Source organism: Leuresthes tenuis, unplaced genomic scaffold (assembly GCF_036924035.1).
Source record: "Leuresthes tenuis unplaced genomic scaffold, fLeuTen1.0.hap1 SCAF_16, whole genome shotgun sequence".
Classification (NCBI taxonomy): domain Eukaryota; kingdom Metazoa; phylum Chordata; class Actinopteri; order Atheriniformes; family Atherinopsidae; genus Leuresthes; species Leuresthes tenuis.
In genome coordinates this window covers 6512626-6539917 of record NW_027325370.1, presented here as the reverse complement: position 1 = coordinate 6539917, position 27292 = coordinate 6512626, and the positions used below count along the sequence as shown (strand labels likewise).

The 27292-nt window shown below is 40.7% G+C and overlaps 1 protein-coding gene across 9 annotated transcripts in view; it reads right to left on the bottom strand.

The window, feature by feature from the left end:
• The window catches only part of nav1a (neuron navigator 1a), an 82718-nt gene that overhangs the window by 17434 nt on the left and 37992 nt on the right, over positions 1-27292 (bottom strand). For all 9 annotated transcript variants that reach the window (XM_072367914.1, XM_072367915.1, XM_072367916.1 and 6 more), the window contains 2 exons: positions 5361-5499; positions 1736-2039 (listed from right to left, as the gene is read on the bottom strand). In XM_072367914.1, coding sequence (XP_072224015.1) covers positions 1736-2039; positions 5361-5499 — 443 coding nt within the window. The remainder of the gene's footprint in view (positions 1-1735; positions 2040-5360; positions 5500-27292) is intronic.

Below are 27292 nucleotides of genomic sequence, written 5' to 3'. Positions count from 1 at the left end.
TTCATCTTTGTAAGGGCACTGTTTGGAGTCTCCACTTCACAGCACACATCCCAGAGATCAACATCAACCACTTCCAGTTGCTTTCAAAGATGGTGGAGGTGGAGTTTGTTCAAAAAGAATGTCTGTCAAAACTACTAAAGGAGGGGCTTAAGGTTTTGATACCAAGTTTGTTTTGTATCTTTAATTCTTATATCTCTTTATGTTTCAATCTCTTCAAATGCTTTTAAGGTGGATGCAATATTCATCTTCTTTTAATAATCTGTATCTTATAAGATACGTCCTGGTGTACCGTTCGTTGTTACACAAAGTACTGTCTAGCAGCTACTCTAGCATTTTAGGCCATTTTTCCCATGTGGAAAATAAAGAATATTTGATCTGATTTGTCTGAATGTGGTTTGTCCTCTATGAAACCCTGCTTGGACAAACAAAATTAGCATGGAAACAATTTAGTTACAAATTCATTCATAGACCATTATAAATTAATTTTGAAGAAAATGTAAGAAAAAATATCAGAAATTATTCAAAGAAATTGCTGCCTCCAGCTTTTCAGACATTAAAACTTTCTATTGTGCAGCTCTCAGCAATATCTATACATTTGGTATACATGTAGACGATCTAAAATATCCATTCATTACAGTATGGAAAACCGCAGTGGTTGTCTCCTCCTTGAATGATTTCACAATGGGTTACTCCACAAACATCCAGACACTTAACAAATGAGAAACAGGCAGAAGGAAGCACCCTGCCAAGCCCCAGAGATGAGCTGAACTCAGACATGAACACTAAAGACCTCCACTTAGCTCAAAGAGTTTCTGCCCCTCTGCCCCTGGCTAAATTTATGGGCTCCTTCACATTGATGCATGACAAAAACTTCATCTTCACATACCTCCTCTTCTGATTAATTACAGTAACACTGCTGACATTAATAACAATAACAGCCTGGCACAGAGATCACAGGCTGGTTTGATACACTTGTCTGGCATATCTATCATTTCAACAGCTGGCAGTGCAAATACAGGACAGTCCCACAGAAAGACGACTGTTTGCACAGTCCTCAACTATCTAGACTGGCACACAACATGGCTACTAATATCCTCTTGTTTTGCCTGTCTATGTGTGTGCGAGAGTGTGTGTGCTTACGTAAACAGCACACAGATGGTGTGCTTAAAAGGCAGCTGCACAATCCCCGCCATTGTGCTCTTTGTGTGCGCGTGCGTGTGTGTGTAAGTGAGAGTGTGTTAAGTGTGATGGGTGACACTTTTTAAGGCTGGCACAATCTCAGATGGGTCTATATACACACATGCACACAATATATACTAAACACAAACAGCCTGTAAAAACCTTTATTTTAGTGCTATAAATTCTCTCTGTTCGTCACAAAAATAAAGCTTGGACAGGAGAGACTATAGGGAGGAAGAAAAACACTGTTGCTCCGTGTGTGTGTGTGTGAGTGGTTGGCAGACAGGAAGGGTGTGGGTGGTGATGGGCGTTTGATACACGGCACGGCTTTCTAAAGGCCCAGAGGGTGGGCTGCAGCTGTGGATGAATGTGTCTGACAAAGACAGAGAGTGTGTCTGTAACTGTGTGGGTGTGAGACAGCCTGAAAGAAGGAGAAATTGACAGACAGCCTAAGCAAAGTCTGTTCAGTTTATTAAATCATTTCAAGAGTAGCTTCTTTACACAATTCTATTACACATCAACATCTGTGTGTGTGTGTGTGCACTTCACCACTCACCTGCTACTCTCAGCCCGCTCTGAGAGGTGTGTGTGATCGGGGATGTGACTCCAACAGGTGGGTTTCTTGCTTTCTTTAACACATTTCCTTGACCCAGTGTCTGTGGTTTCCTCAGTTCGCTTTTCCCTCCTTCCAGCCCGTCACCTTGTGGTCGGGTCTTCTTCCATTTACTGGCAGATTCGGACTTCAGACTGCCTGTATCATAGGCGCTTCTGCCTTGGCTCTTGCGGCCGGGTTTGTTGTCATCAGAGTCCCAGGACAGACCGCTCTCCACGAGAGATCTCTTTTCAGCATCTGTGCGCATCTGCAGAGAGAAAAACAGACATATATTTAGACGTGACATGGCAAAAAATGACAAATGAGTCTGTACTCTCAGAACATTAACTATCCCTAATCAATCTTTATTTTCCTGCCAATATAACACGAGAGCAGCTCGATTAAATTTGAATTTCCAAGAACCAACAGAAAAAAATCAAAAGCATTCATTAACACTTGTGAGATGCAGAGAAAAACCTCTGATTGTAAGCTTTGTATCTCTCTCTGTCTGACTCTGAAAATAGATGCAAACTAAGATAAGTCTGTTTTATGTATAACAGGAATCAAACTGTTATTTTAACCTTCAATAAAATTAAAACAATAACAATATCTGTCGAGACAAATAGAATATTTAGCATCATGTTTCAGAAATAGGGCCAGTATACTCTTGATAATCAAACACCACAGAACATAACGTGTAAAGTATTGAAGGAACAGCCCTTATTCCTACTGTCTGCAATACGCTTTGTGCGGTAGTCTGTAATCACAACCTCATCGAACAAGAACTTCCCCTCTGCACAAAAATCCCATTCAACCCGTTCATAGCTGTCCTCTTCCCCAAACAGTAACACGAGTGTGTACAGTATGTAATGGCATTGTTCCTCAGATTCACTTTGGGCAACGCACACACAGAAACATGACAAAGCAAGCCCAAATCAGAATATTCTGAACTTACTTACTTGGCTTCATATGTGAGCCAAGTAAAATTGGAAAACACAGACTCCTGGTAATAATGATCCAACTGAATGACACATAGGATGCGTTCTGGAAAAACTGTAAACTTTGTCTAATGTGTATCTCAGTGGTCATTGTTGGTCATGGCAAAATTTGTTTGACAACATTTATTCTTACTTGGCGTGAGAATGCTTGAGTTAAATTGAAAACAAAGTTTTATGAGAACACTGTATCATTGAACCATCATTGATCTTCAAATTCTACATCATATTACATTTATGGAAATGGGAAAAACAACTGAAAAAAAGTGTCTGATCATGGTTGTGGAAGCATAAATAGAACATTTATTAAGTTGTGTAGATCCAGATAGATCCGAAGATTCTGCCTCATCTTAGCCCAGCCACACATCTGACTCAATCAACCCAAAAACATTCACTGATGTCTCATCCTCCTAGTCTGAATCCTATTGTACGCTCTTCTCAAACACTTCAGAACAGAAGTGGACTGAGACAGCGGGGGAATAAAATGTCCAACAAAAACAAAACACTTGTGCATGGTATACACATCACACACAACCACGCAGCATCAAATCCAACGCAAAGTATGTGTGTATCTTAAATCTTCTTCTTTTGCCCCCTCCCTTTATCGATCTCCCGTCATCGATTTGGCACATGTTTTACGCCGGATGCCCTTCCTGACGCGACCCTATGTGTGTAGCTTAAATATGATCCAGTAAAGAAAAAGGTCAGATATTTAAAAAGGGGAGCTATGAAAATCAGTTCACTGTAGAGCCATGATTTCCGTATGTATCTGTCTGTGAGCATGCTTGTGTTTGATGAATACAAACAACACGTGTAAGTGCATGAGAGGGTTTCACAAACACAGATTATTGTCCCACTGTGGATAGGTATGCCAGTTACACAGTGCATCAGGAAGTGTGTAAATATGTGGCTGGGCATGTGTGTGCGTCAGTTCATTCTCATGCTCATGCTGAATTCCTTTTTTATTAAAGCAAATGGACTTCTTGGACAGGTTCACATAATCAGAGGGGGATGTTTGTGTGAGTGTGCATTGTAAGTACAAGTATGTGTCCTGTTTGACCACACTAGGCTGATGAAACATGGTGATTTCCTCATACACATTCCCTGATTATTGAAACAGAGGTTGCTGAGACTCACATCTGGACAGATAACGAGACAAAACATGAATAAAACACAGACACTTGCACTTGACCCACCTCTGTATGGAAATGAGGAAATCCTGGATTTGCCACGGGCAACATAATACAAATTATGCTTCTGTTCCTCTTTAACATGTTGTCTTAGCACCCCCTCTCTTCCATTATCTTCCTCCTCCACCCCCATATCAGAGGTAAATGTATTATACAAAATGCGCGAAAGATGGATAAAAAGACAGAGTTGAGTTTGAGGAAATTAATAACAACAGGAACGAGTGACGCACCAAACAAACACAGATGGGGAAATAGCTTTGGGGCACAGCCAAAAGACCAAAAATGTCATCTGAGGATGGATATAACTCAATGACCCATGTGTGCTACACAATGTAGGGCGCACTGTGATGAGATGCTTGGTTGCCATGGTAAAGATGCCATGGGGTGTAATGGTTGCCATGACTCCTAAAACTAGGCGTGGTAGGAGGTGCCTAGGTTCTTCCGGCTCACTGGACCGGGTGCAGGACTGCAGATGGCCCAGTGTGTGTGGGTGTGTTTATGTGTGTGTGCAGATGGCTATGCTCTAGACCTGTCCTTCAGTATATGTGAAAAGACAAAGAGCCACACTCTCAGCATCCCTCTGCTTTGGTTACTATGGTTACACTGATTCCCTCTCTCTATCTCACTCTGTCTTTGCCTCTTAAATCCCACTACATTAGTCACATATACCACACTGCGGAGGTGTGACCTAAAATTAGACACACACATATTCTAAATCAATAGAAACACAAATGGTTCTTGAAGAACCTCAAGCAGAGCTGTGAATAAGAATTTAGTATCACAAAAGTCATGAGCCCTGAATTTTTCAGTGACCGCTATCACAGAATTTTCCTAATGCCAAAACACACATATTGATGAATAAATGCATTGTGGGATCAAATATCATCTCTCAGAAGATTTGTCCATGTATTGATGAATTACAAGCTCTGCCCAGAAGCTGTGACATGCTAAATTTTTAGAACATTGAAAAAAAAAGCATGGATTGATGACAAACGCCCATGACAATGATTCCATGAGTTGAGAAAAGTTTGAAACTCAAACTTCAGCTCTGAACACATTCTATAGCTCCATCAGACCTAAAAGAAACCTTGTGAAAAAATGCAGTGGCCCAGAATGCAGTGTTTATGTTGCAGTAACACAGATCACTGCAGAAGTGATAAATATGATGGGCATGAGCAGAATACCTAATCAGGCTGTGTCTCATGCCAGTGTCCTGCTGCTTGTTGTGTGTTTCCTCTAAGTGTCTGACACACCATTCTGATCCTCATCAGAACATCAGCGGATTAACAGATTAATCAATACTACTATAACCAACATACATGCACAATGCTTATCCATCTGTGTCAGACATCTGTGTGTGTGTGTCTGTTCTGTATGCTTTTGTTTGTGTGTCACCTAACTTACCACAATGTGTGAGTTTCTGCGGGAGCCAATGGGAGTGGTAGGGAGGGAGTTGAGAGTGGGACTTGTGTTGAACTCTTCAGAGCTCAGATTGTCTGAGCCGTCACTCAGTCCACTGCTGATGGAACTGCTCTCATCCCAACTAAAAGAGACAATGACAAAGGACACAAGTCAATCACAAGATAGATACATGAAATACAATTTCCTCAGCCTTCCAAGCTGAAATACTAGTGAAAACATACAATATATTCACAGAAAAGTAAAGATAAACCAAAATTAGCTTTATGCAATGAGAGTAAAGTTCAAATCATTAAAGTTATGGTTTTATGGAAAAAAGAAGGTAGCTAAAGTATACAAAAGATTTGCTAAATTTGCCTTAAAGTTATAGATTAAAGATGAAAATGGTTAGCTGCATTAAAGAAACGTCTGAAATACTTAGTTAACAATAGATAAATGGTTGAAAGGGCCAACTCCTGCTCCTTACAGCACAAAACTGACAATGGTGAGTAATATTGGGATTAAATGTGCAACATCTGTGCACACTTGAAATACAAACTGTGGGGTATTCTTCAAGAAGCAGTGTGAGAACCAATGCTTTATTTGTTTTAGTTCAAAAAAAGATTTAAGATCCTATCATATACCATCTGTGATCAAAGGTGTAATTTAATCAGCATTGCACGGCTTATCCATAAATACAAGAGCGTAACTGTGCTGCAGTAATTAGGTTAGATCCACAAGTACATTACTCATTGTGGTGCGCAGACGCAGGCTGTGATTTTACTTTCCAATAGTTTCAAGCATCCAATTTAATGACTGTGCCCTCCATCAAAACATCACTGTCCAACCCCTAAAGTATAAAGTAGCTTATTCTCCGTCCCTGCTGAGATTTATCAAGGATCATATTGTATATGTGTCAAAAAAGCAGTCTGTCTGAGTTCACTCACTGCATCATCTACCAAAGCTCCAGCAGCTCATTTACCACCTGCGGTTGGCTCACTTGGCTCCATGTCTTCCAGTTGTCTTTTAATTAAATATTCAGCAACCTCGTTTAGAAGACTGTCTGCCCTATGTACCCTACGTTCACAATGCATGTGCAGAAACACTCTGCAACCTGAAATTTGGAGCACTCCTGACATCATCTCAACCCACACACACAAAAATAGCCAGGAAGAACACATACTGATGCACTTGGCAGCAATGTGCTTTGCTGCTTCTCTTCTCCTAGGATCTGTTAGATGTAAGGATAATATCTGAGGTAGACTTAAAGGCTTGCTGACAGTCTAATCTGACTAATCAGTTCTGGTTTACCATTTCCTGCCAGCAATAAAATATACACTATTCTGACAAGAAGAAATAATTAAAAGAAGACATGATTGAAAGAAACTGTCTCAACACACTGACTTGTGGGAATGACAAAGGGAAGAATGAGGATGAAGAGTGTGAGGCACAAGTGTGAGGTCTGTATGTGGGTTTACATTCACATGCTTGTATACATTATATAGGTCACGTTGAGGAAGTCAGGGAGTTGTGTCTTTCTCTCATTAAGGTCAATAGGTTAAAAAAGTTATGTGGTACTGTACTGTAAAGCCGACTCAGACGGCAGGGCTTTTTTAATGAGGTCGTATATACTGCGGTAGAGGGGAGGATGAAGGGAGAGAAAGCCCTGTGGGCCTTCCAGTTGGGTGCCTCTATAGGTCACACCGTAGCCTGGGGGAGTTGATGGCAGTGATCGGGGGGAGAGGAGCAAAAAGAGGGCTCTCCCTGTCTAGTCTGTAGATATCTTAGACACTAAAAAAGAGCAGACGAGTTTTCACTTCTGAATTGGCTGCCAGTCATCCTGCTCTGTCTATATGCCAGATTCATATTAAGGGCAAATTTAAAACAGGGCCAGACACACGAGAGCCTACAAACGCGTTTTATTCTCAATATGCACCTGAATTATTTAAATGAAATCCTGGTTGTGTGATGTTACACTTATTGTGCATTTCAAGCTTTAACTGTTTTCTTTGTTTTTTTTTCTTCAAACAAGATATATCAATGACCTAGATCAATAACCCTAGAGACAAAACTAGGACAAGAAGTCCAGTTTGGATATTTCACATGTTGACATTTCAACTGAAAATTCACAGGCGTTCATAATTGTTTAAATCAAGTTAATCACTGCACTGACTATTTTTTTTTTCAAATATGGCAGGGGATTTCACTCTTTTAAAACAAAGTAACCAGTTTTAAGACCCAATCAGAGATTTAACAACATTCTACAGAAGATATAGTTATTCCATAAAAGCTCATCTTAAACCCTCTATTTCCAGTTACTCTCGAGTACAAAAATGCACAAAGGAACTAATAAACATCCAGCTCACAGAATGAATTTATTTGAACACATAACTTGAGCATGTGCCACTCTCTCCCAGCTGAACTCTGCAGGGAGAAAAACAGCTGTGGTCTACCACCAGTACCTCTCTGAGGCTTTTTCATATCCTGTTATTGACCTCAGAGATGTCTGTCTGTCCACAGTGCTTCTGTGAATGCTAGCATCCTTTGTTGAATAATTCAGATCCGATATGACACAGAACAAACAGCATCTCCAATGGGTTTGACGTCAGGAAGTGAAAACAAGAATCCACAGAAGAGCAAGACAAGGTCAGGGGTCAAATATCATAAAGTCCATCCATCCATTCCTTCATTTTCTATACCCGCTTAATCTGTCGGTCGGGTCGCGGGGGGGCTGGAGCCTATCCCAGTGGTCATTGGGCGAGAGGCGGGGTTCACCCTGGACAGGTCCGCAGTCCAACACAGAGACAAACAATCACACACACGCTCACACTCACTCCTAAGGACAATTTTAGAGACAATATCATAAAGTGCACCTGCTAAATATACAATATTGTTGGATAATGGAATATGAAACTGAAAATTTTATCAGAGTAATGAGAATAGTTTGCAAGTGAATAATAAAAAATCACAAAATGGAAACTTTGGTATTTTCTTGTTTTTAAAGAAATGACATGAGTCATACAATAACAAATTCTAAATCTATCCAGAGAGACTTTCCTTTAAATCATTCTATTATAATTTCTAATTTACAAATTAATAAATAAATGAATGAATGAATAAATAGAAACAGACTAAACTTAAGAGACAGTTGAGACCAAAATTAAGATAGGACATTTCACAGCAGTTGGTGTTAAAGGTTGATTTTTTTTTTCATGTGTACATGCTAGAATTTCCATGTGATTTTCTTTGCAATACGTTGAACTTCCATCAGCTTTATCTACGGAAATGTCTGTTCAATCATGTTCAATCAGTCTCCCATGGTTCTCAGATCTGCAACTTTAAAACTCTTCCCCCAAAGTCCAAAAGACTTGTGAAAAGATATCTGATAAAAGATCTTTTGTGAACCATTCTCCTCCAAGTTTGTCATTTTTTAGCCAAAACTGAATTTTCTAATTTCCTAACCAAAACCTGACTTGTCAAACATCAGTGTCGAACAGTATGAGCCTACACTAGACTCACTGTCAGCCAGCTCTCCTTTCCACATTCGTCTACTGGATGAGATAAAAGGTAAAAAGTACCTAAGAGAAGAGGGAGGAGAGGGTGAGTTGGTGTACAAGGAGAGAATAAAGAACTGAAATAAAAGATGTAAAAAAGGAAGAGCTGCAGTGGAAAGAGAAGTGCTGTTGGTGACATAAAACTTCCTAAAGTCTTCCGAACATGATAATCAGTGAAGCATCACTCTCTGTAATAAAATCTCTCCTTCCACATTTTGCAGCAGCAGCTGCAGAAACTGAGGGATAATATAAGCACCCTATTCATCCGAATCACTGGTTTTACATATATTTTTCAGTCAAGCCACTTCCCTATGACAATTCTATTAATTTCAGTTAGCATATTAACATCTTCATGCATGTCTCTCTCAAGGAAAAAAAGTGTAGATAATGGCCGCATTTCCCAGATTAGCTCTTACCCTCCAGCTCCAGCTCTTAGTTAAGAAGCTCTTAGCCCTAAGAGGTTCTTAGCCCTAAGAGCTTCTTAGAGATTCTTAGCGAATCTGGGAAACGCGGCCAATAGCAGTAAACTACATCTGCATGTCGAGCATAGAGCCTGTAACTTTCATTCACTTTTGTGAATTATAGAACTGACCTGAAGTCACATCAACACAGCTGGAGGGTAAGTAAAGAGACATAGATACTGACAAATGGAATCTTAAGATTGCAATTCTGTGAGCAAAATGAATATCAATGTTAATTAAATTTAAGCTGCAATATGAATGGGCAGGGGTATGATTAAGGTCATTCTTTACCAAAACCTGACAGCGCACAATGTGCAAAACGTGGCATCCGACTGCACTGTACTCTGTGCTCAGTCATCCAGAGCCAGCTGCACACAAGTGGTTTCCTGCCTTTACTGCACCTTGAGAAGAAAAGCCATAAGGAGGCCCAGAGCAGTGTGACACTGTCCAGAGAAAACTCAATTTTCATCACCTCTCTGAAAGGCACACTGTTTCAGGCAAGCAATGGATTAAATATTTCTATCTGTTTACCAAGTAAATGGAGGTTGTAGCGGTCAAAATAAACAACACTTTCCTTTCAGAGAGACATGAAGTCTTTGTTCCTAATAGAGTGTGGAGGGGACCACACTGCCACACCCACACAAACACTGGGATTAACAAGCTATTAAGAGAATAGCTGAATAGCTGCTGCTGTGCTTAATAGTCTGCTTTTATTAAGAGGCCTCTATGTTCAGTGGAGCTAATTGCACTGATCTCAACGTGAGTGGGGTTTTTTTAACTGTTCATTATGTGAAACTTGCTCTCCTCTGTCAGCCCTTTCTGTAGTTTGGAGATGGGAGAAAGTCAGTGAGGTAAATACAGCAAATCCAGAAAGAGGAGAAACCCAAAACAGAGACAAAGCACCTTTGCCTGGGATTTGTTGGAGCATTGTTTGCTGGGATTTGGAAAACTGGTTGCCCCCAACAACAGATGTGACAATATTAGTTGATAAGCTTACAATCTTAACATTGGTGTAATGCTTCTGTATTTGGTTAAATAGAATTATACTTCGACATGTAGTGACACAGACTGTCCTACGCTCAACAATTAACTAAGTACCTGATGAATAACCAGTGCACATTAAAGAAAATATTAGCACACTCATGGACAACATTCCACTGTAAGCTGCCACACACACTCTCACAACAGATCACTAAAAAATCTCATCCTTGTTATCTAAATATGCGTCACTTTGCAACAGGAGAGGCTCATTCCACTGGTGCGGCGAAGAGAAATAACGAATGCAAGTCACTGCAAGCTAGTACAAATACTAATGCAGTGTTGCTAATAAGAGGCTGGCAAGGAAATCACACTGCAACGTAGGAAATCTCTAGATCAGATAAGACTATAAAGGCCTGTTGCAGAGTATTAGGTATTATTTGTATATATATTATAACATTATTTTGAAAAAGAACATAATAATACAGAAACAGGGATTCAGTGGGATCCTTTTTGTACCCTTGTGGGGTTAAACACGTCCTATTCAGGGTGATATTTGGATAAAGACTCCAACATGTGGAAATGCATGGAAACTGTTTCTGCAGTCATACAGCGGACAGTAACTTTCCACTTCTATTAAAATCCACAGTGTCACATGGCAGAACCCAAAATGGCTAAATCAGATGCACTCATGGTTTTAGTGATGCCTTTCCAGGCAAATGGAAAATAGGGCGCTGCCAGACTGGTACTGGGCAGTTAGTTCAGAAGCCAAATGGGGCATGCATGATAAGGTTGCTGAAGTCATTAAAATGGCTAAAGACTAAATATGTGAGGCTCTTCTTGATGAGAGATGGTAATAGGCTGAGGAGCAGAGTATTTAGTGTTGGCAGAGAAATCTGAGGTCAGCCTCAAAAGGAAGAAGTCAGCAGAACATTTGGCCTCTGAGTTAGGCAGATAATCAACCACCATCAACATCATCAAAAACGTCACATACCACTTTCCAGCAGGTGTAAGGCTACATGAATGTTAATGCCTTTAGTGTTGAAATGGTTTGACAAATGCTGAAGAAAAAACATAAAAGCAAACCATAAAAATTAAATGAGAAAGGCAACAGTAAGAAACCTCCACAGGTTTCAGTCTGGACATGTAAAACAGGATCTAAATCCAAATGACAACAAAACAAAATGACTCATTTGCAACAAAGAACAGCATGACGAGCCACACCCATTGTTTTAGGCTGGAACACACACATGGTGGAACTGACCATGTTGGGGGGGGTGCGTTAGATTTACAGAAATGTTGTGAAGTACATTCAAATGTGATTTTTTTGTGGTAATAATTATGTTGATATGGGTGAGCTTTCAATACATGTGGCATGCATGTACCCGATAAGAGCAAAGTGTGTGTGTGTGTGTGTGTGTGTGTGTGTGGGGGGGGGGGGGGGGGTACCGTAGATGTGAACAGATGGCTATCAATATGGGTCTCTGGACCACTTCACCAGCTTATCACCAGGAAACAAAAAAACACGTGCACGCCCATGCACACAGATCTGTGAATCATCATGGTGGATTATAAGCATAGCAGTAAAATTTTAATTTTCCGATCAAAGCTATGTACGTCACTGACCCTTTACAATACTGAAGATCACAAAGATTTTATACGATTCTGTCCTCTGCACAGGATTATCCATCGCTGCAGCACCATGTAGGGCCATGGAGGAAAATCTTCTCTGCAGGCAAAGCCCATTCTATATCTTGAGAGTCTCAAAATACTGACACAGCTCCATAGAGACATACATGGTGTGAATAGCCATCCACTGCAGACATGCTGCCACCACTGTATAAATCACACAAATGCCATACAAATCATACAAATGTTATTTCGGCTGCTTATTTTCCACAAATGATGCATCATCTGGTGCATTGTGAAGTTGTGGTAGGTCCTTATCAAAGACCACAATCGGTGCCGACATTGACCCCAGGTGATAATTTACAGACTCAACCCACCTATTACTGTAATGTTACTGTTCTGAAGCTTGGGGCACTTGTAAAATAATTAGCAACAAATCTGTCAATAAAAGTAGCTTTTAATTAGTGTCCAGACAGTCTCCCCATTGCATTGGATCATTAAACATTTACAGCAAATAGCTGACCAGACCCAGTTAAAAACTAGATTGTGCAAACAACCTGCCACAGTACACAGATAAATTAATTTCCTCTTCAGCATTATTTATTATTTCCTCTCTGCTGTTTCCATGATGTGGGATGGAACAGTGTGTGATAACTGCTTGGACAGTGTTTTGTGCACACACCCACATGGACGTACACACCCAGCATTATTTGGGAATTACAGGGGATTATAGAACAGGCTGGAGTTAATGAGTTTGTAATTATTGCTAATTCCATCTGCCACTGGGATCAGGGCTAGCCAGTGGCCTCAGCTAGAGGTGCTATATGTGTGACAGTGTGTGGAAAATATAGAGGTTGCCTCCCTAAATGGACAATTGAGAGGAGAAGCTTTGTTCTGCTTTTGAAAACCATAAACCTGACAGTAGTGGCCTTGAGGTTTAGGACTCAACTGCCGCTGTGCCCTGAGGGGAACTTGAATGAGCTGTCAGAAGTGTGGGATGGTAGTGGTTGGCAGGAACTGCAGTTTTGCTAAAGTCACTGCTCCACTGAGGGTTACACTAAGCCAGCCATGCTGTATATTACTGGCTCAAAGATGTCATTGTGTGTGGAAGAATTCTCAAGTCCATCATTCTTCCAGATTTTCCTCACAAAGAAGGGACACATTCTACACATGCTTGGGGGATCTCTGAACGGAAAGTTGGATGCAAGAAAAATCCTGGTCAGTGTTTTTTCCCCATTTTTTTCCAACAGTGAGAAGTCCATAGATGGACAGAAGAAAATAAAGTTAAAGAAGAAAAAATGTCATTAGACACCACATATGTGTACATATATATATATATATATATATATATATATATATATATATATATATATAGATATATAGATATATAGATATATAGATAGATAGATAGATAGATAGATAGATAGATAGATAGATAGATAGATAGATAGATAGATAGATAGATAGATAGATAGATAGATAGATAGATAGATAGATAGATAGATAGATAGATAGATAGATATGAATCCCTTCTGTCTCTGTGACTTCTCTCAAGTGTAAATGAAGAACACAATATGGACACAACACATCTGATGGTTGACACGTCCTGTGACATGAAACAGATCATCTGAAACTGGAGAAAGCTCCAACCTTCATATAAGGAGTACCGAGCATAGAAATTCTCTTGGAGGAGAAAAAAAAATGTGACTGTTGATCATCTGACTGTTGGGTCATCTTGATCTTCTCATACTATAAGCCCCAAAAAGGAAAACAGTATGAGCCAGGAGAAAGTGTGTAGATGATTCCTTGAAAGGCAAGAATCTTCTCTTTTATCTTCTCAGTCTCCTTTGTGTCATAGTTTTCTTCCTAATCACCTAAAACAGGGTTATGGTTTAAAGGTTAATGCCTTGCCCGTGTATAAACAAGCCTGCTCTCCGGATTTGAAAGTATTTACAATACAAAACAAAAATTAATATGCATTTATTTCAGGTAAATGCTCTTTAGAAACGGGAGAAATGTTAACAATGAAGCATTCTTAATGTAGTGAGCCCAACAGTGAGTTAGATTTCATAAGAGTGACCAAGTGAGATCTGCTACAACCCAATAACCTCTGACAGCCCAAGTCCTCTTCTTCACAGAAGAGCAGGAAGAAAAAGAAGGACAGCATGCTGGGGACAAGTTGGAAGGGCCTTTTAAATTACCTCCATAAGTATTTCAGTCTGAAGTGCAGCGCAGAGAGCTTCCTAGCCTCAACCCAACAGCTAAGAACCAGGGAGGAGCTCACAGGGGGAACCCCGGCACGCAGAGGCCCAGGGCAGGGGTTGGATCATAGGGTAGAATTACCTCTGGCCTCCCTCCAGACATGTCAGCTGACTTAACGGCTGCGTGAATTAACGGCACACAGGGGATGTTTTGGTTTGAAAGAGCAAGACCAGTGAGAGGACGAAAAAGAAAGGTAAAAAAGGAAGAGAAACAGAGGGAAGTGCTACATTTGAATGAAGCATGCTCCTTACAGGTTGCTGTTAACTTGAAGCAGCTGTGCAAAAGCACAAACACAAGAGCTCCCACTGACAGCTGCCTTTTGATCAACAGAATATAGTAAAGAAGCAAAGCCTGGAGCAACGTAAACCAAGCAACAGACAGCTGTATGGAGGGCTGAGCTGAAAACACACATTCACACAAAAACAAACACAAGATAACATTGATAACACTACAGTGAAATGTGATACAGTTAACCTGCAGGGTCCTGGGAACTGCCCCCATGGTAATTAAGAAACTTAAAAGTGAAGTCTGACATTCATTTACAGTAGAAAACTGGCCGTGTTTGCAGCACTTTTTAAAGCACCAAAAGAGGAACAACAAGCATTGCTGTGTACATACAGCACAAGGAGCAACTACAAGGTCACCACGATGTGGGTTGCTGTTCATGAAATCAAGGAGCTGTGCATCCACATGGACCCCAAATGCTTATGTCACAACAGCTGGTGCAGACATATGAATAAAATTTCAGAGAGCATCGTGTCCCTAAAATAAAAGGGCAGCTCTGTACAGATAATTAATTCCTGTTTCCAGTGTGGATTGTGGGCCGAGGTCAGCATCTCTCTTTTACTCGGTTTTGAAGTAAGGAAACTTTTTAATACGTCGAGACAGATGAGGAGACAGAAAAAGAAAGTGTGCGGCTGTGTAACATTTATTTAAATCAAATCTGACAACATAAAGAATACTACAAATCTAGATGGAACACCACTAAGCACCTGCTAAAGGTTGTCCAAACACCAGTGAATAAAAAATACTAAAAGACTCATTGACTGGGGCAGTCATACTCTTTCACTTCTGCTGGCTGAGACAAAGCAGACACCTATTAAAAACACACTCACATTACTCCCATGCTGTTAAAGGGACAGACAGATCATTGAATGTGTATGTTTTTGTCTGTATTCGCATATACAACAACTGTATGTGGTGGTGACCAACAGGCTTCGAAGGCGCACCCTGCACCCATCACCTGCTGTCACTTATAACGCACACAATCTTGTCGGGCCACTTAAAGTTGTTACAGTGAGTTTGGGAGACATTCTTTACCCTCAAGCCACTCAAAACACACACTTCACATTCCAGCGAGTGTATTCTGGGTTCCCACTCCTTAATCCTCCAACATATGGAGTCACACATAAGCATACCACTGGGCAAGTGAACACAGGCATAAAATGACATGTTCAGAAGTTCCATTCAAACCAACAGTCCACAGCTTCAAATTTGTCTCTCCAACACAAACTGGAGGAATCGTCTCACTTTTCCTATTGCGAATTTGTCTGAGCTTTTTACTCTGAGAAAATGACTCCTCTATCAGGTGAAAATTACATCCTGAAGTCATTATTCAGCATGGTGGCTGAAGTTAGCCTTAAAGCTTTTCACTCATCCCCTGCTGCCTGTTAGGCCACACTGTTGTCTGGCTGTGGATCCTTCTTTGACTTTGAAGTAACAGAGAAACTCACAAAACCACAGGAGGGACCACCTCGTAAAAATATGAGCTCTGTTTGTGAACATTGGCTCCTGTGTGTACAATAAAAAAAAGTGTATGTGTCTTACAAGCACAGGTTACAAGCATCTGTTGTTCCACTCTCAGGTCTCCCTAATGACCTTGTAGACAGGAAAAGTAAACATTTTCATCTCATCACAAACCCAATATTTCGCTTGGCCACCCATAATTAAACCATTTATGAAGAAATCTGAAAAAAAAGATTAATGAATAAAATTCAGATTGCTTTGGTTTCAGACATATGGAATCAAGCAAGAAATCAAGCCATGGCCTACAATTAACTTCTACCCAAAATGTGGTCATGTGGTGTGGTTTGCTCATGTAGTTTAAATGCAGCCAATAATTTTGTTCACATGATTTATGATCTCTAGTGGTCATGAGAGCACCTGCATGTGAAGGATTAAAAAATTGTGTCCATAGTAGTACGGTCAGGTTGCAAAAAGAATGTTTTTTGGGTCTAATCATGGTTGTTTTCTAACCCTAACCAAGTAATATATTATTGAACCCAACCAGGAAGTAACTAAAGTATTTTAGTAGTATTGTGTTGTTGTGATATTGACAAAACACATGTTGGTCTCAATCCCACCACACACAAAAACCCACAGTTGAACATGGAGCACTTGGCATCTTCATCCATCTTCCCAACCCCTCGTTGGTGGCTCAAATCACAACAGATTCTGGACTGCGGGAACTTTTTTCAAGGCTCCTTATTGAGAGAAAAGCCCCATCTTTTTGAGTGAGCTGAGGATAATTGTAGAACTATGTTTCTAAGATTATCTGGCTCCTACCTCGAAGTAGGGACTCGTGAGGTACAAAAGGAACCTTATATGATGTAACTGTATGGTTACATTGGTTGAAAAAATTAGTCCGCTTTTATCAAATATAAATTCTGGCTTGACTAAGTTTATGTGCACAGAGCAATTACAGCGTAACCCGGCTGATACAATGCATCACACCTGTGATCCTGAAGTGGTGTGAATACAACCAGTAAAAGTGCACAATTACATCATCTTTAATCGAAAGTCAATGGTTTAATACTATTAACATTTTCAAATTAATCACTGCTTTCGTGGACATGTTTGTGTGCTGGAGAGTATTAAGGTTCTGTTCATGGACCATGAGGCATTAGGGTGTAAGTCTGTTGACACTTCTAGCTGATCCAGCATCTGAGTCAGCAAAGTGTGCTTCCAAAACAGCTTAATCTAAATTCTTTGACCCCAAGATCTCTGGTCAAGTAAAAAAGAAAAAACCTTTAAGAGGAAATGAAAACAGTGTTGTTTGTCAGCTGAAATCCACAACTTTTAGAGCTGCTTTTTGTAAAAAAAAAAAAAAAAATTTACAACCTCTGAAATTCCACTAAAGCTATCAATAGAATTAGAAAAAGCAATACCTGTGGCAGCAAAAGACTGAAATCTGAGGAGAAACTTCCAACTGTTTTTCTGGACTGGTAAATAAAAAGCTGGCGTTGTTAACGCTGTGGATGCAGCTTATGTCGTAGTCACAAGTTTTCACAGCTAATTTCACAGAGTCAACTTGCCGCTTGTAGTAATGAGGTATTCAGCAGCCTACATTTGGTATTCTTTAGTTACTAAAGAGGAACATTGGTGGGTTAATGAGGACGTATTCTTTCCGATCGTACGCAGAACCCGTATGCGAAAAGGGCTACAGTATAAATAAGTTTCCTGCCATGTTTGTTCTTAATATTGGCTAATCATAAACTGTAAACTGTACAGGTGTAAAGATAGCTGTGATTTTGTGTCCAGTCTGCATATTAAAAGCATTAAGATCAAAATTAGAATATTCTTGTTGTATTATTCGTTGGCTATTTTCCCTCAAAACTAAAACTTCCCCTTGTGATGATCATTTTTGTAGACCAAAGTTAGAATATCCTCCTTTAAAATCTTAAAAACTATAAGACAACAGAGCATTCCGATGTTGGATTTAAACAGGTGCTACAACACATTGTTGCTGCTATGAAGTGAAAAATGTAATTGCTAAAACATCAAAGTTAAATACCCCTGTCACTGTCAGCTGACAAAACTGATCAGCATTTCTCAGTAGCATGATGAATTTTCTGCTTCACATCATGTCTCCATGCAGATGAATATAATTAAGATAGATCAATTAAATACATTTGCAATCCCATTTTAAATGCTGTGCTTCATTTTTCAGCAAGCACCTGATGTCAAACTGTCAAACAAACCCTCATCCAATCAGAACTGCTTCTTTATCAGTGACTAAACAACCAATTAACAGCTGGATGACATAAGCTATGACAGGAGCCTGATCTGCTTCACATCTGCTGCTGATGCTTAACTTTTATTTAATTAAAACAAAACTTAAAGGATTAGGGTGTGACATGCCATAATGAGTGATGTCACTTACCAATCTGTTGTTCGGATGAGGTAGTGAACTAGGGTCAGCTCTGGGAAGCTGAGCAGGCTATTTGTGTAGTGTTTAAATGACACATGCAAACACACACAAAGGGACTTGCTGAGGTGATGTTGGACAGCCCTCAAATTGACTAACAGTTGACCAAATCTTTTTTTTTTTTGGCTGGATGTAGTCAGCTGATGAATCATGTCTGATTGTGCACACAGACACCCTGACTTTAACCCACTCTCTTATTATCATCAACTCTGGCTTCAATCATAGTTCTGTGAAGGCCTGAAGGGTGCACATCAGTTTCTTTGTATTTGACTGATTATCAGAAGTCTGTTTAACATTACGTTTCCAACTCAAAAATAATCTTAAAGCAACTTAGAAAAAGAAGAGGAAAAAACCTGGACTGGCACATGAATGAGTGTGTAAATGTGAACAGCATTTGTCCATGTTATGTGTGTCTGCCATATGTGAAGGAGTGTGCAGCTAAAACCCTGATATTGGGCCACTCAACTTTAATGGGTTTACATAAAGGGTCAATGGGTGCTGCAGCGGTCACTGGACCAAAAAAGAGCAAAGCAGACCACCCCCAAACAGCTTTACACACACAGAGAGAAACAAATTGAATCAATACCCTAAGAGCATCTCTGTCTGTCCATGTTGTGTCATCTGTCAGTGAAGCAAGCCAGCTCCATGCTTCACTCACAATCAACAGCTCACTCATAACAACCAGCCTATATTAGCCCCCCACACAATAATCCACACAGTTAGATAATGGCGTGGGCATCAGCATGATTTAAAGGAGGCCTGCTGGTTTTCACTCAATAGCAGCAGATATAGGAGAGAAGGCGTCGTTCAGAATGTAGGTCAGCCGTTCAGAAGAATGCAGTTCGGTCCTGTAGCGGATCAATGCGAACGCACCCACCCACGCACATACCTGCCTGACTGAGCCACCAAACACCGGCAACCAGTTGTCACTGCATGCTGTGTAAAACAATGCTTTTGCCAACAGTCCGTGAAATACAGACACTTAAGGCGCGCGCGCGCTCTGTGCGCGCACGAGCACTCTCCAGATGATTTACAGTAATGTGGTTTCCTCTTCTCCTTTCAGGCTGAAACTGCAGCACTAACCTGCCTTCAGATGCACCTACTGCAAGTCTGTACATGTTACAACAACAGGCAGCGCTGATTCAACGTATGGTTTTGCGCATTGCCGATCTGCTTGCATGCTGTATTGTAAGGAAGCTCCATCTGTGTGCTCATTCGAGTCCCAATGGAATCCAGACAGTCAAACTCTGTCTTATAGGAGCTGAGCACATGCAAGTCACAATAGCGAAACGTGCCACCATGCAGCTGTTGGGAGTTTTATGAATGAGACGTACTGCTCATTTTTACGCACAGGCTCCACCAGAGCCTCTGCAACACATTCACTGCGATCATACAACCACACGCATCCGTATTACGCTCACACAATCAAAAGCAATGTCACCAGAGTGTTAATTAGCTTCTCATCCGGCATCCCCAGTCACATACAGGCTCTAGTCTCCTCTCATCCGTTTACCTTGACAGAAAGTGCATTGTCCTCCCCGCGCGCTGCGGAGCCGGGAGCTGCAGCATTTTCCCGTTCAGCACGCGCCCGCTCATTTCTACAACCGGTCAGCTTTCACGCCGCTTTGTTCCCGTTTTGCATATCCCGCCTCTGTGGCTGTGAAGCAGGAGAGACTGAAAGTGAATACAGCCGGTGCTTTCCACCGCAGATATCCGAGGAACCGCCTGTAAGAGTCAGCAGTGTTGACTGACTGACCCACTCCCGCAGTGCCTCCACTCAGACACACACACTCGCTCTCTCACACACACGTTCCGAAGAGAGGGAGGCGATGAGCAAGGGAGGGAGGCATGGATAAAAAGGCACACCCCAAATTCCTCCTCCTCTGGCCCCGTTTCACTGATCGCGAGCAGCTGCGCCTTCTGCAAAAAGCGCACAGAGGTTTCCGCACGCATTCATCCACATGATAAGCACGTAGTCATCAAATTCCCTAGAATCGACATGTCAAAGACGTTTTCACACTCTTAAATCTCTAATTCGCACACGAGACACATCCCCCCTGACTCCACTTACTCAGCACTTTGGTAGTCACAGTGAACACTGTCATTTAATCTTATGAGGGAATAAGAACCTTCTTTATTTAGGTTACATCTAAGTGTCAATGACACAAGTTTAAAATATTCTACTGCCCTGCACTAAACTGCTAAACCTCAACACAAAGGGATCAATAAAGTCGTATCTTGCTAACAAAAGGAGTGTATTCTTCAGCAACTGCACTGAAGCAAAAGTTAATAATTGGCCTAGCTTTACCAGGGGAAGTCATATTATCAACCTATATTGTTTTACGACTATGATTGCTGATTTAGGAACATCTTTTATCTTTTCTTACTTAAATTCATGTATTTTATGTGGATTTTTACTTACTGTGTCTTTGCACATAAAAACTAAATGACTTGAATAAATATTTTATGCTTTATAGATTAAAAAATAAACTCTGCAGTTAGCTGAGATAAAACCTTTATTAGCTGAAACTTCTTGCTTTTTTGGGGCTTTTTTTTTTGTAGAAAGATACAGCTTCTGTTCCAGGTGAAGCGTGTTGACGCCCTCTGTACCTGTGGACCTGTTAGTCTTTCGGAACAAGAATCAACCATTAATAACAGCTCAAGTATTTTAATCGCATGTAAAATCTTCGTCTGCCTTGTACAGTAGCTGTCAAATGGATGTCCTATAACTCAGGAGTCAGATGAGTAGTCCACCATTTGGAAGGTTGGTGGTTTGATACCTACATTCCCAATATACCATTGCGTCCTTGAGCACGATACTGAACACGAGTTAGCCTTACACACCTTGCCCCACCGTTTGAATCTGTGTATGACAGATAAAAACCACAGGACATACTGAGAGGTGCTGTATTAATGTAAAAGGAGCTTGTACTCTTAAGTGCTTTGAGTTGTCAGTGCATTAACTTTCCACTTCTTATGGTGATTGAATGAATCTCATAAAACACCAAACAATGTGGGCTTCATAATAAGGAAAACAAGAGACTAAAGAGGTAGAGCACAGAAGGAAAAAATGTATAGTCTGATTTATTACGCACAAATATTTTTCAACAGTCACCGACTGTGTGGAATAAATGTTGGCTAATATCCAAACCATCGTTGGCACAACAGGCCTCAATCAGGATGTATTGAAGCGAGGAGGGTAAAAGACTCTAGTGTTTCTATTGTAACAGAGTGTGTATTGGCTGCTGGAGACTTGCAGAGGAATAGAGTGGGTATCATGTATCCACTCCCGCGAGCTCTGCCCCCTTCACAACGTCCAGTGGTGTTTAAACTCCTTAAGTACTGAGTGGACCCCTGTGAATAGATCTGCCTGTCTGCTGGGTCGGTTCAATAAGTGAAAGAAGGGTGAGCGACACACACAGAGGAGTTGGAAGACGGAGATAATTAACACTGTCTTTTCATTAAAGACAGGAGAAAGAAAGACCGCCAGTGTGAGAAATAAAAGAGAGAGACTGGAAATCACACCCACAGAGAAAGAGAAAAAGAAATAATTAAAACATTCTCTTTTTAAGTGTGAAAGGGACAAAGACAGGATTCTCCTGCCCAGTCGTACCATGCAGGGCCAGGTGGGCACACACTGCTTGCGTGTGTGTGTTTGGGGGTCTGATTAGCATGTTGGCATGCTGAAATGCAGGTGTGCGGAGCTGTCACTGTTGTTGCCCAGAGTTACAAATAAAGAGAAACAAAATCAGTTTCTGTGGACACAAAACAACACTCCCGTATTCTCACAAACACTTGCAATCCTCAAGACATTTGCTTTTATTTATGTCAACTCTCATCCAAGTTTCTGGAAAGGCCAGTTGGACGGTGGTCTGTCTGTCTGGCCAACATTTACTTGGATCTCTGACCCATGTCCAGACATGTCCTCTGTCTCCCACTCTGTTTGTTTGCGCCTCCTCATTAAAGGGTGTCTCTTTTTTTCACTTCTACCCTTCTTTTTACTCAGCATCTAAGGCCATTGAGCTTATTTTAAAGGTCCATGTGAGTGAGTTGGTGCAGTATAATTAGGTGGTGAGGTAACTGTGTAATGAGAGTATACAGAAAGGGTCACTCATATGACCCTGGGAACCTGTCACTCCTCGGCTGATGAAAGAAGCAGCAGACCTGGGAAAGCTCATCCCCCTTATCAGCCCAGGAACACACACAGATACTCAGATTCACATGCAACACTTGTTAGGACACATACTGAGTATAAACAAATATAAACAAGCTCATAACACACATTTATCAAAGTGGAATACTCCTCTTACCAAACATCAAATTTCCTGTTCATTTACCAACTTTTCATGAACATCAGTTGAACTGTGAGCCTTACATGTCTTTCAGACTCTCAATCAAAAATCTTCACACAACAACACGTCACTCACCTCCTGTCCACACCCAAACACACTGCCACACACTTCCACACACACACACACACACACACACACATGCGATCACTGTCTGTCAGACAAATTTCTTTTGGCAGTGTGCTTTCTTTGCTGTAAAGAACACCCTCAAACACAGAATGTTATTCAATGTGATTCAGCAAAATCCCTAGGATATGCTTAAGGAATTCAAAGAATGCAAACCTTATTTTCTCAACTGACTTCTTAGTGAAAGCATCCGAAATTAATCCAATGTTATGTTAAAGTTGTGACAATTCTGTCAGGGAGACAAAAAGTTCTCTCTCAACCCTGTTAAACTTTCTCACCTCGAGGACGCTGGGCAGCAGTTGTGCAGCTTTTGATCATAATCTCAATGTCTTCCTCAGAATATGGCCAAAACAACCACGCCAATCCAGCACACCTCTCCAACATCAGACAGAGGGTATCTGTTTCACACATTACCTAAAATCTATCATTTTCTGAAAAGTGATGATCTCATATTCAAAACATAAGAATACTGTCCCCCTGCGTTGAAAGATAAGTGACACCATGACAGACACCACGTTCTCATTTTACAACCACAGAGCCTGTTCATAGCAGGACAGTTGCACCTTGTTATTCTGTTTGTGAAGCACACAGATGTAAAGCGGAGCAAAACCATTGCACAGCCGAGTCTGCAGCAAAATGTGCAAATTCATTCAGACGCTTGGCTCTCAAACTGTAATATTCCTCACTGCTTCATACACATGAGCATACAAAAACTGTGTGTGCACTTTTCTGTTATTTACTCAAGATTTGGCAGCAGATCTTCGAGCAGTACAGTACTAAAGTCATTCTACAGTCAGGGTGCTTTAACAACAACATGTCATCCCTCCATAACACATTAAATCAGGTAATAACAAGGTAATTGTATCAAATGCTCAGGCAGTAGATGTGAGCAGATGAAAATATACCTTTGGAAATGTTTCCACCTTCTCACACAGGACACACAGACACATGTTTGCAGGCACGTAACTGGTTAACTGGGTTTTTTAACTGGCACATCTTTGTCTCCTAGAATAGAAACATTTGTACAGCACATTTTTTTATTTGTATTATTTATAGGTATTTCTTATAAAGCTGTGCCGTTTGTTGCCTGGTGTGTTGTTGTGTTTGGATACTTTTCAAAATATTTTTCTACAATGACTACATGCTCCTCGAAAGCATATATTATAAAAAAAGTAAATGTGTTGTGATATTGCGGCACAGTAGCACAACCTCTGTATTGCACTGTTGAAAGTCTTCCTTCAGAGAATCAGAAAGTGCCCACACTTTATTGTTTAAGGCTGGTGTTTTAACAATGTGGTTGGAACACACAATGACTTCTGTGAGGAAAATAAATCCCTTGGCACAGCTAGTAAACATTTGAGGAGGGAGGTTAGTTGTTAACCTGTATATTATTCTTGCATACTAAGTCTAATTCACAACCAAAAGACCAGGGACTGAATGCTTAACATCGTATAGCAACATGTTCAAAGCTGAACAGTTAAAGGATCTAGAGGAGCTTTGCCATAGCTATTATAAGTATAGGAGGAAGTACCCTTTTCTTATCTATTTAAGAACTGCAGGGACAGAGAATGACTGTAGGTCTTTGAACTCTGCTCCTTGTGGTCTTTATTAGTCTTCCCTGAGTTTAGCGAAGGCACTGAGTACTACAGTCTGAGGAGGTACTCTTGTGGTTAATTGAGGAACCCTCCATGTCTGGACCACCAAAAGCATCTTATTAGGCTTTTGGGCTGAAAGAGCACTTTTCTCAGCGTTTGGTCTGCTGAGAACAATGTGTTGCGAGACCTGACCTCAAATATGCATTCTCTTTATCAGGACAGATAGAGAAAAAAAAAGCGGCCAATAATCCTAAATCTTTCAAGTACTTATCAAGAAGTTTCCACAGCCAGCTCAGGCTGTCTCTCCTAATGAGAATCTGTTCACTGCTGGGAGAATTGGTACATACTTGAAAGGATGAGATTAAGAGATGGTGTAATAGGGAGAACAGGAAGGGAGGACGATAGCGGGGGTCCGAAAGAAAAGTGTGTGACTAATGTCAAAACAACTCCAGAGAATAACACGGTGGGAGTTCAACTGGAGGGAAGCAGGGCTAATTCTTATGCGCATTACAACCCCCCATCACACCCCACTGTTAAACTTCCAAGCCTTGGTTTTAGTTTGAATATTGTATGAATGTGTGTATGTGCGTGCGTGTGTGGTATAGATTTGAAACGGCTTCTACTCAAAGCTTCCAAAAAGCTTGTCCTTAACCATGGAGTTTCATTTACCCCCTATAGATTAACTCAGCAAGGTCTATAAAGGCTGTACAGATGTGGGAGGGTATAGCAAAGGTTATAAAGGGTGTATGCATATTTGTAGGTGTGTGTATGCATATATGTGTGGTTGTATTTCACTGTGGGAACCAAGCTTTCAGGGAATGAAACTGAACATTTCCTAAGACTCTTTCCAAATACCAAGGGAATACTAATTTCCCACTGAAAACAATGCTTTAAACGAAAATGACTGATGAGAACAGAACCGCACAGCAATTTCTCCAAGTTTTGAAATGTCTTACATTTCATCACAATTACAATTAAGGTGGCCTTTGTTTTCACCTTGTTTTTTTTTTTCTTGAATTAAAAAAGACGCATTAAAAATGGTGTATTCATTGGCAAACTAACAACACTGTCATGCCAATAGCCCTACTTACAGTCAGCATGCTTCCATGCACAGCTGAGTCGAGCTACCGTTAAAGCCAGATAGCCGTAGACCACCATACTTGTCCTTGTATGCATGCATGGAAAGGGCATTAAATGATTAAATGAAGTATCTCTGATGCGTAGACTATGTGACAAACATTTAGGACATCCTGATGCTTCTAACTTTCTCTGCGGGAGATCATCATGCATGTAAGTAAACTCCAGCCACTAACTCAGTTGCCCTCTCATACTATATACAGGTAGAAAGGAGAATATCCAGTTAACTGACCAACCTGAGCTATGACCTAACTGTGACTTAACTGTGCATGTTACTGTACCAACTGATGAAGGCGTAAAAGGGGAACTGTTTTTCCATCGGGATCTCTGCTGTACAGATATTCAATTCCAATTCCATGAATTATTCAGAATAACAGGAATATAAATTCAAAAAAACCATTTCAATTACTCATTTTTTTCTGGCACCATCAACAAAATTTCTCCAAGCTGCATTAAATTGGACTTGAAGGAGATATCTCAGACACTTATGATTTATAAGTATATTATAAGTTATGTTGTCTACATGGTTCAGTGACCATGCAGCTCAAGCCAAAACCTTCCTGAGGACTTTTAAAAACAAAGGCTTGGTGGCCTGATGATGTCAAACCTTGTTCATATCTGAGCTTGTTAGTTTAGTGTCATGTTCACAGCCAGCTGATGTTTTCAGATCCTTCACCCCCTTTACTCTCTTCTGTAGGTCAAGTGTGATTCTATCATAATAAAAATAAAAATAATGTGATTTCAAAACACCTCCAGGAAGAGCGGGATTCATCTCTTTCCGTTAAGGAAATGGGGTGAGATTGGTCGCCAGCCAAAAGCCATGACATCTTGACCCTCTGTAAATGAAGAAGCTGAAGACAAACTCATGCACTCTTATACTTTTCCTTTGCTTTTGTTATTTACATGGTAACACATACCTCTGAACTATGTGGGGGTCCTGCACATGAAAACAATTACACACACACCATGCACCCCCGCCCCCCGATTAACAACCCTTGTCCTTGCAGTCCCTGAGTTTTTTTGTCCCTTTCAGAACCCTGCCATAAGAGGAAGCCAGGGATTAGGAGGGATTATGCCGTAGTGCCTCCATGAAAATTTGCAAAGCCTTGGCGTATGGAGAGGAGAGAGGTGCCAAGGCGACAGTAGTTGTGCTGACAGTTTTGATGTTTTGCTTGTGCGGTGGCCCTCAGGGGAAAGCAAAACCTTATTGGGAAGGGCACATGGGGGCAGTACCAGTATTTCGTGCTCTACAGAATTTTCTTGCCTTTCAAAGGAGAGTGTGGGAAAATTTGTCTGATGGATATAAGTGCCGTTCCCCAGCTCCAGTCCAGAACACGTGTTTGTTACTCAACAGTATGTTTCACAATAATGAAATGGCATGTAGTCAAACTAAATAAATCCATGGAGGCCTACAGGAGTATGAGTCAAGTTTTCTTACAGCAACTGACACCAGGGCAGTTAACTTGGACGTCAGTGTGTGTATCACTGCTGTTGTATTCATTGTATTATTCATGTATAATATTCATTGCACATGAATATATGCCTGTGCGGGAAAAGAAGAATACATGCACAGACACAGAGTAGGATGAAAAAAAGAAACATATGCCAACAATTTTTTTAGCAGTGAAACTCCAGCAACT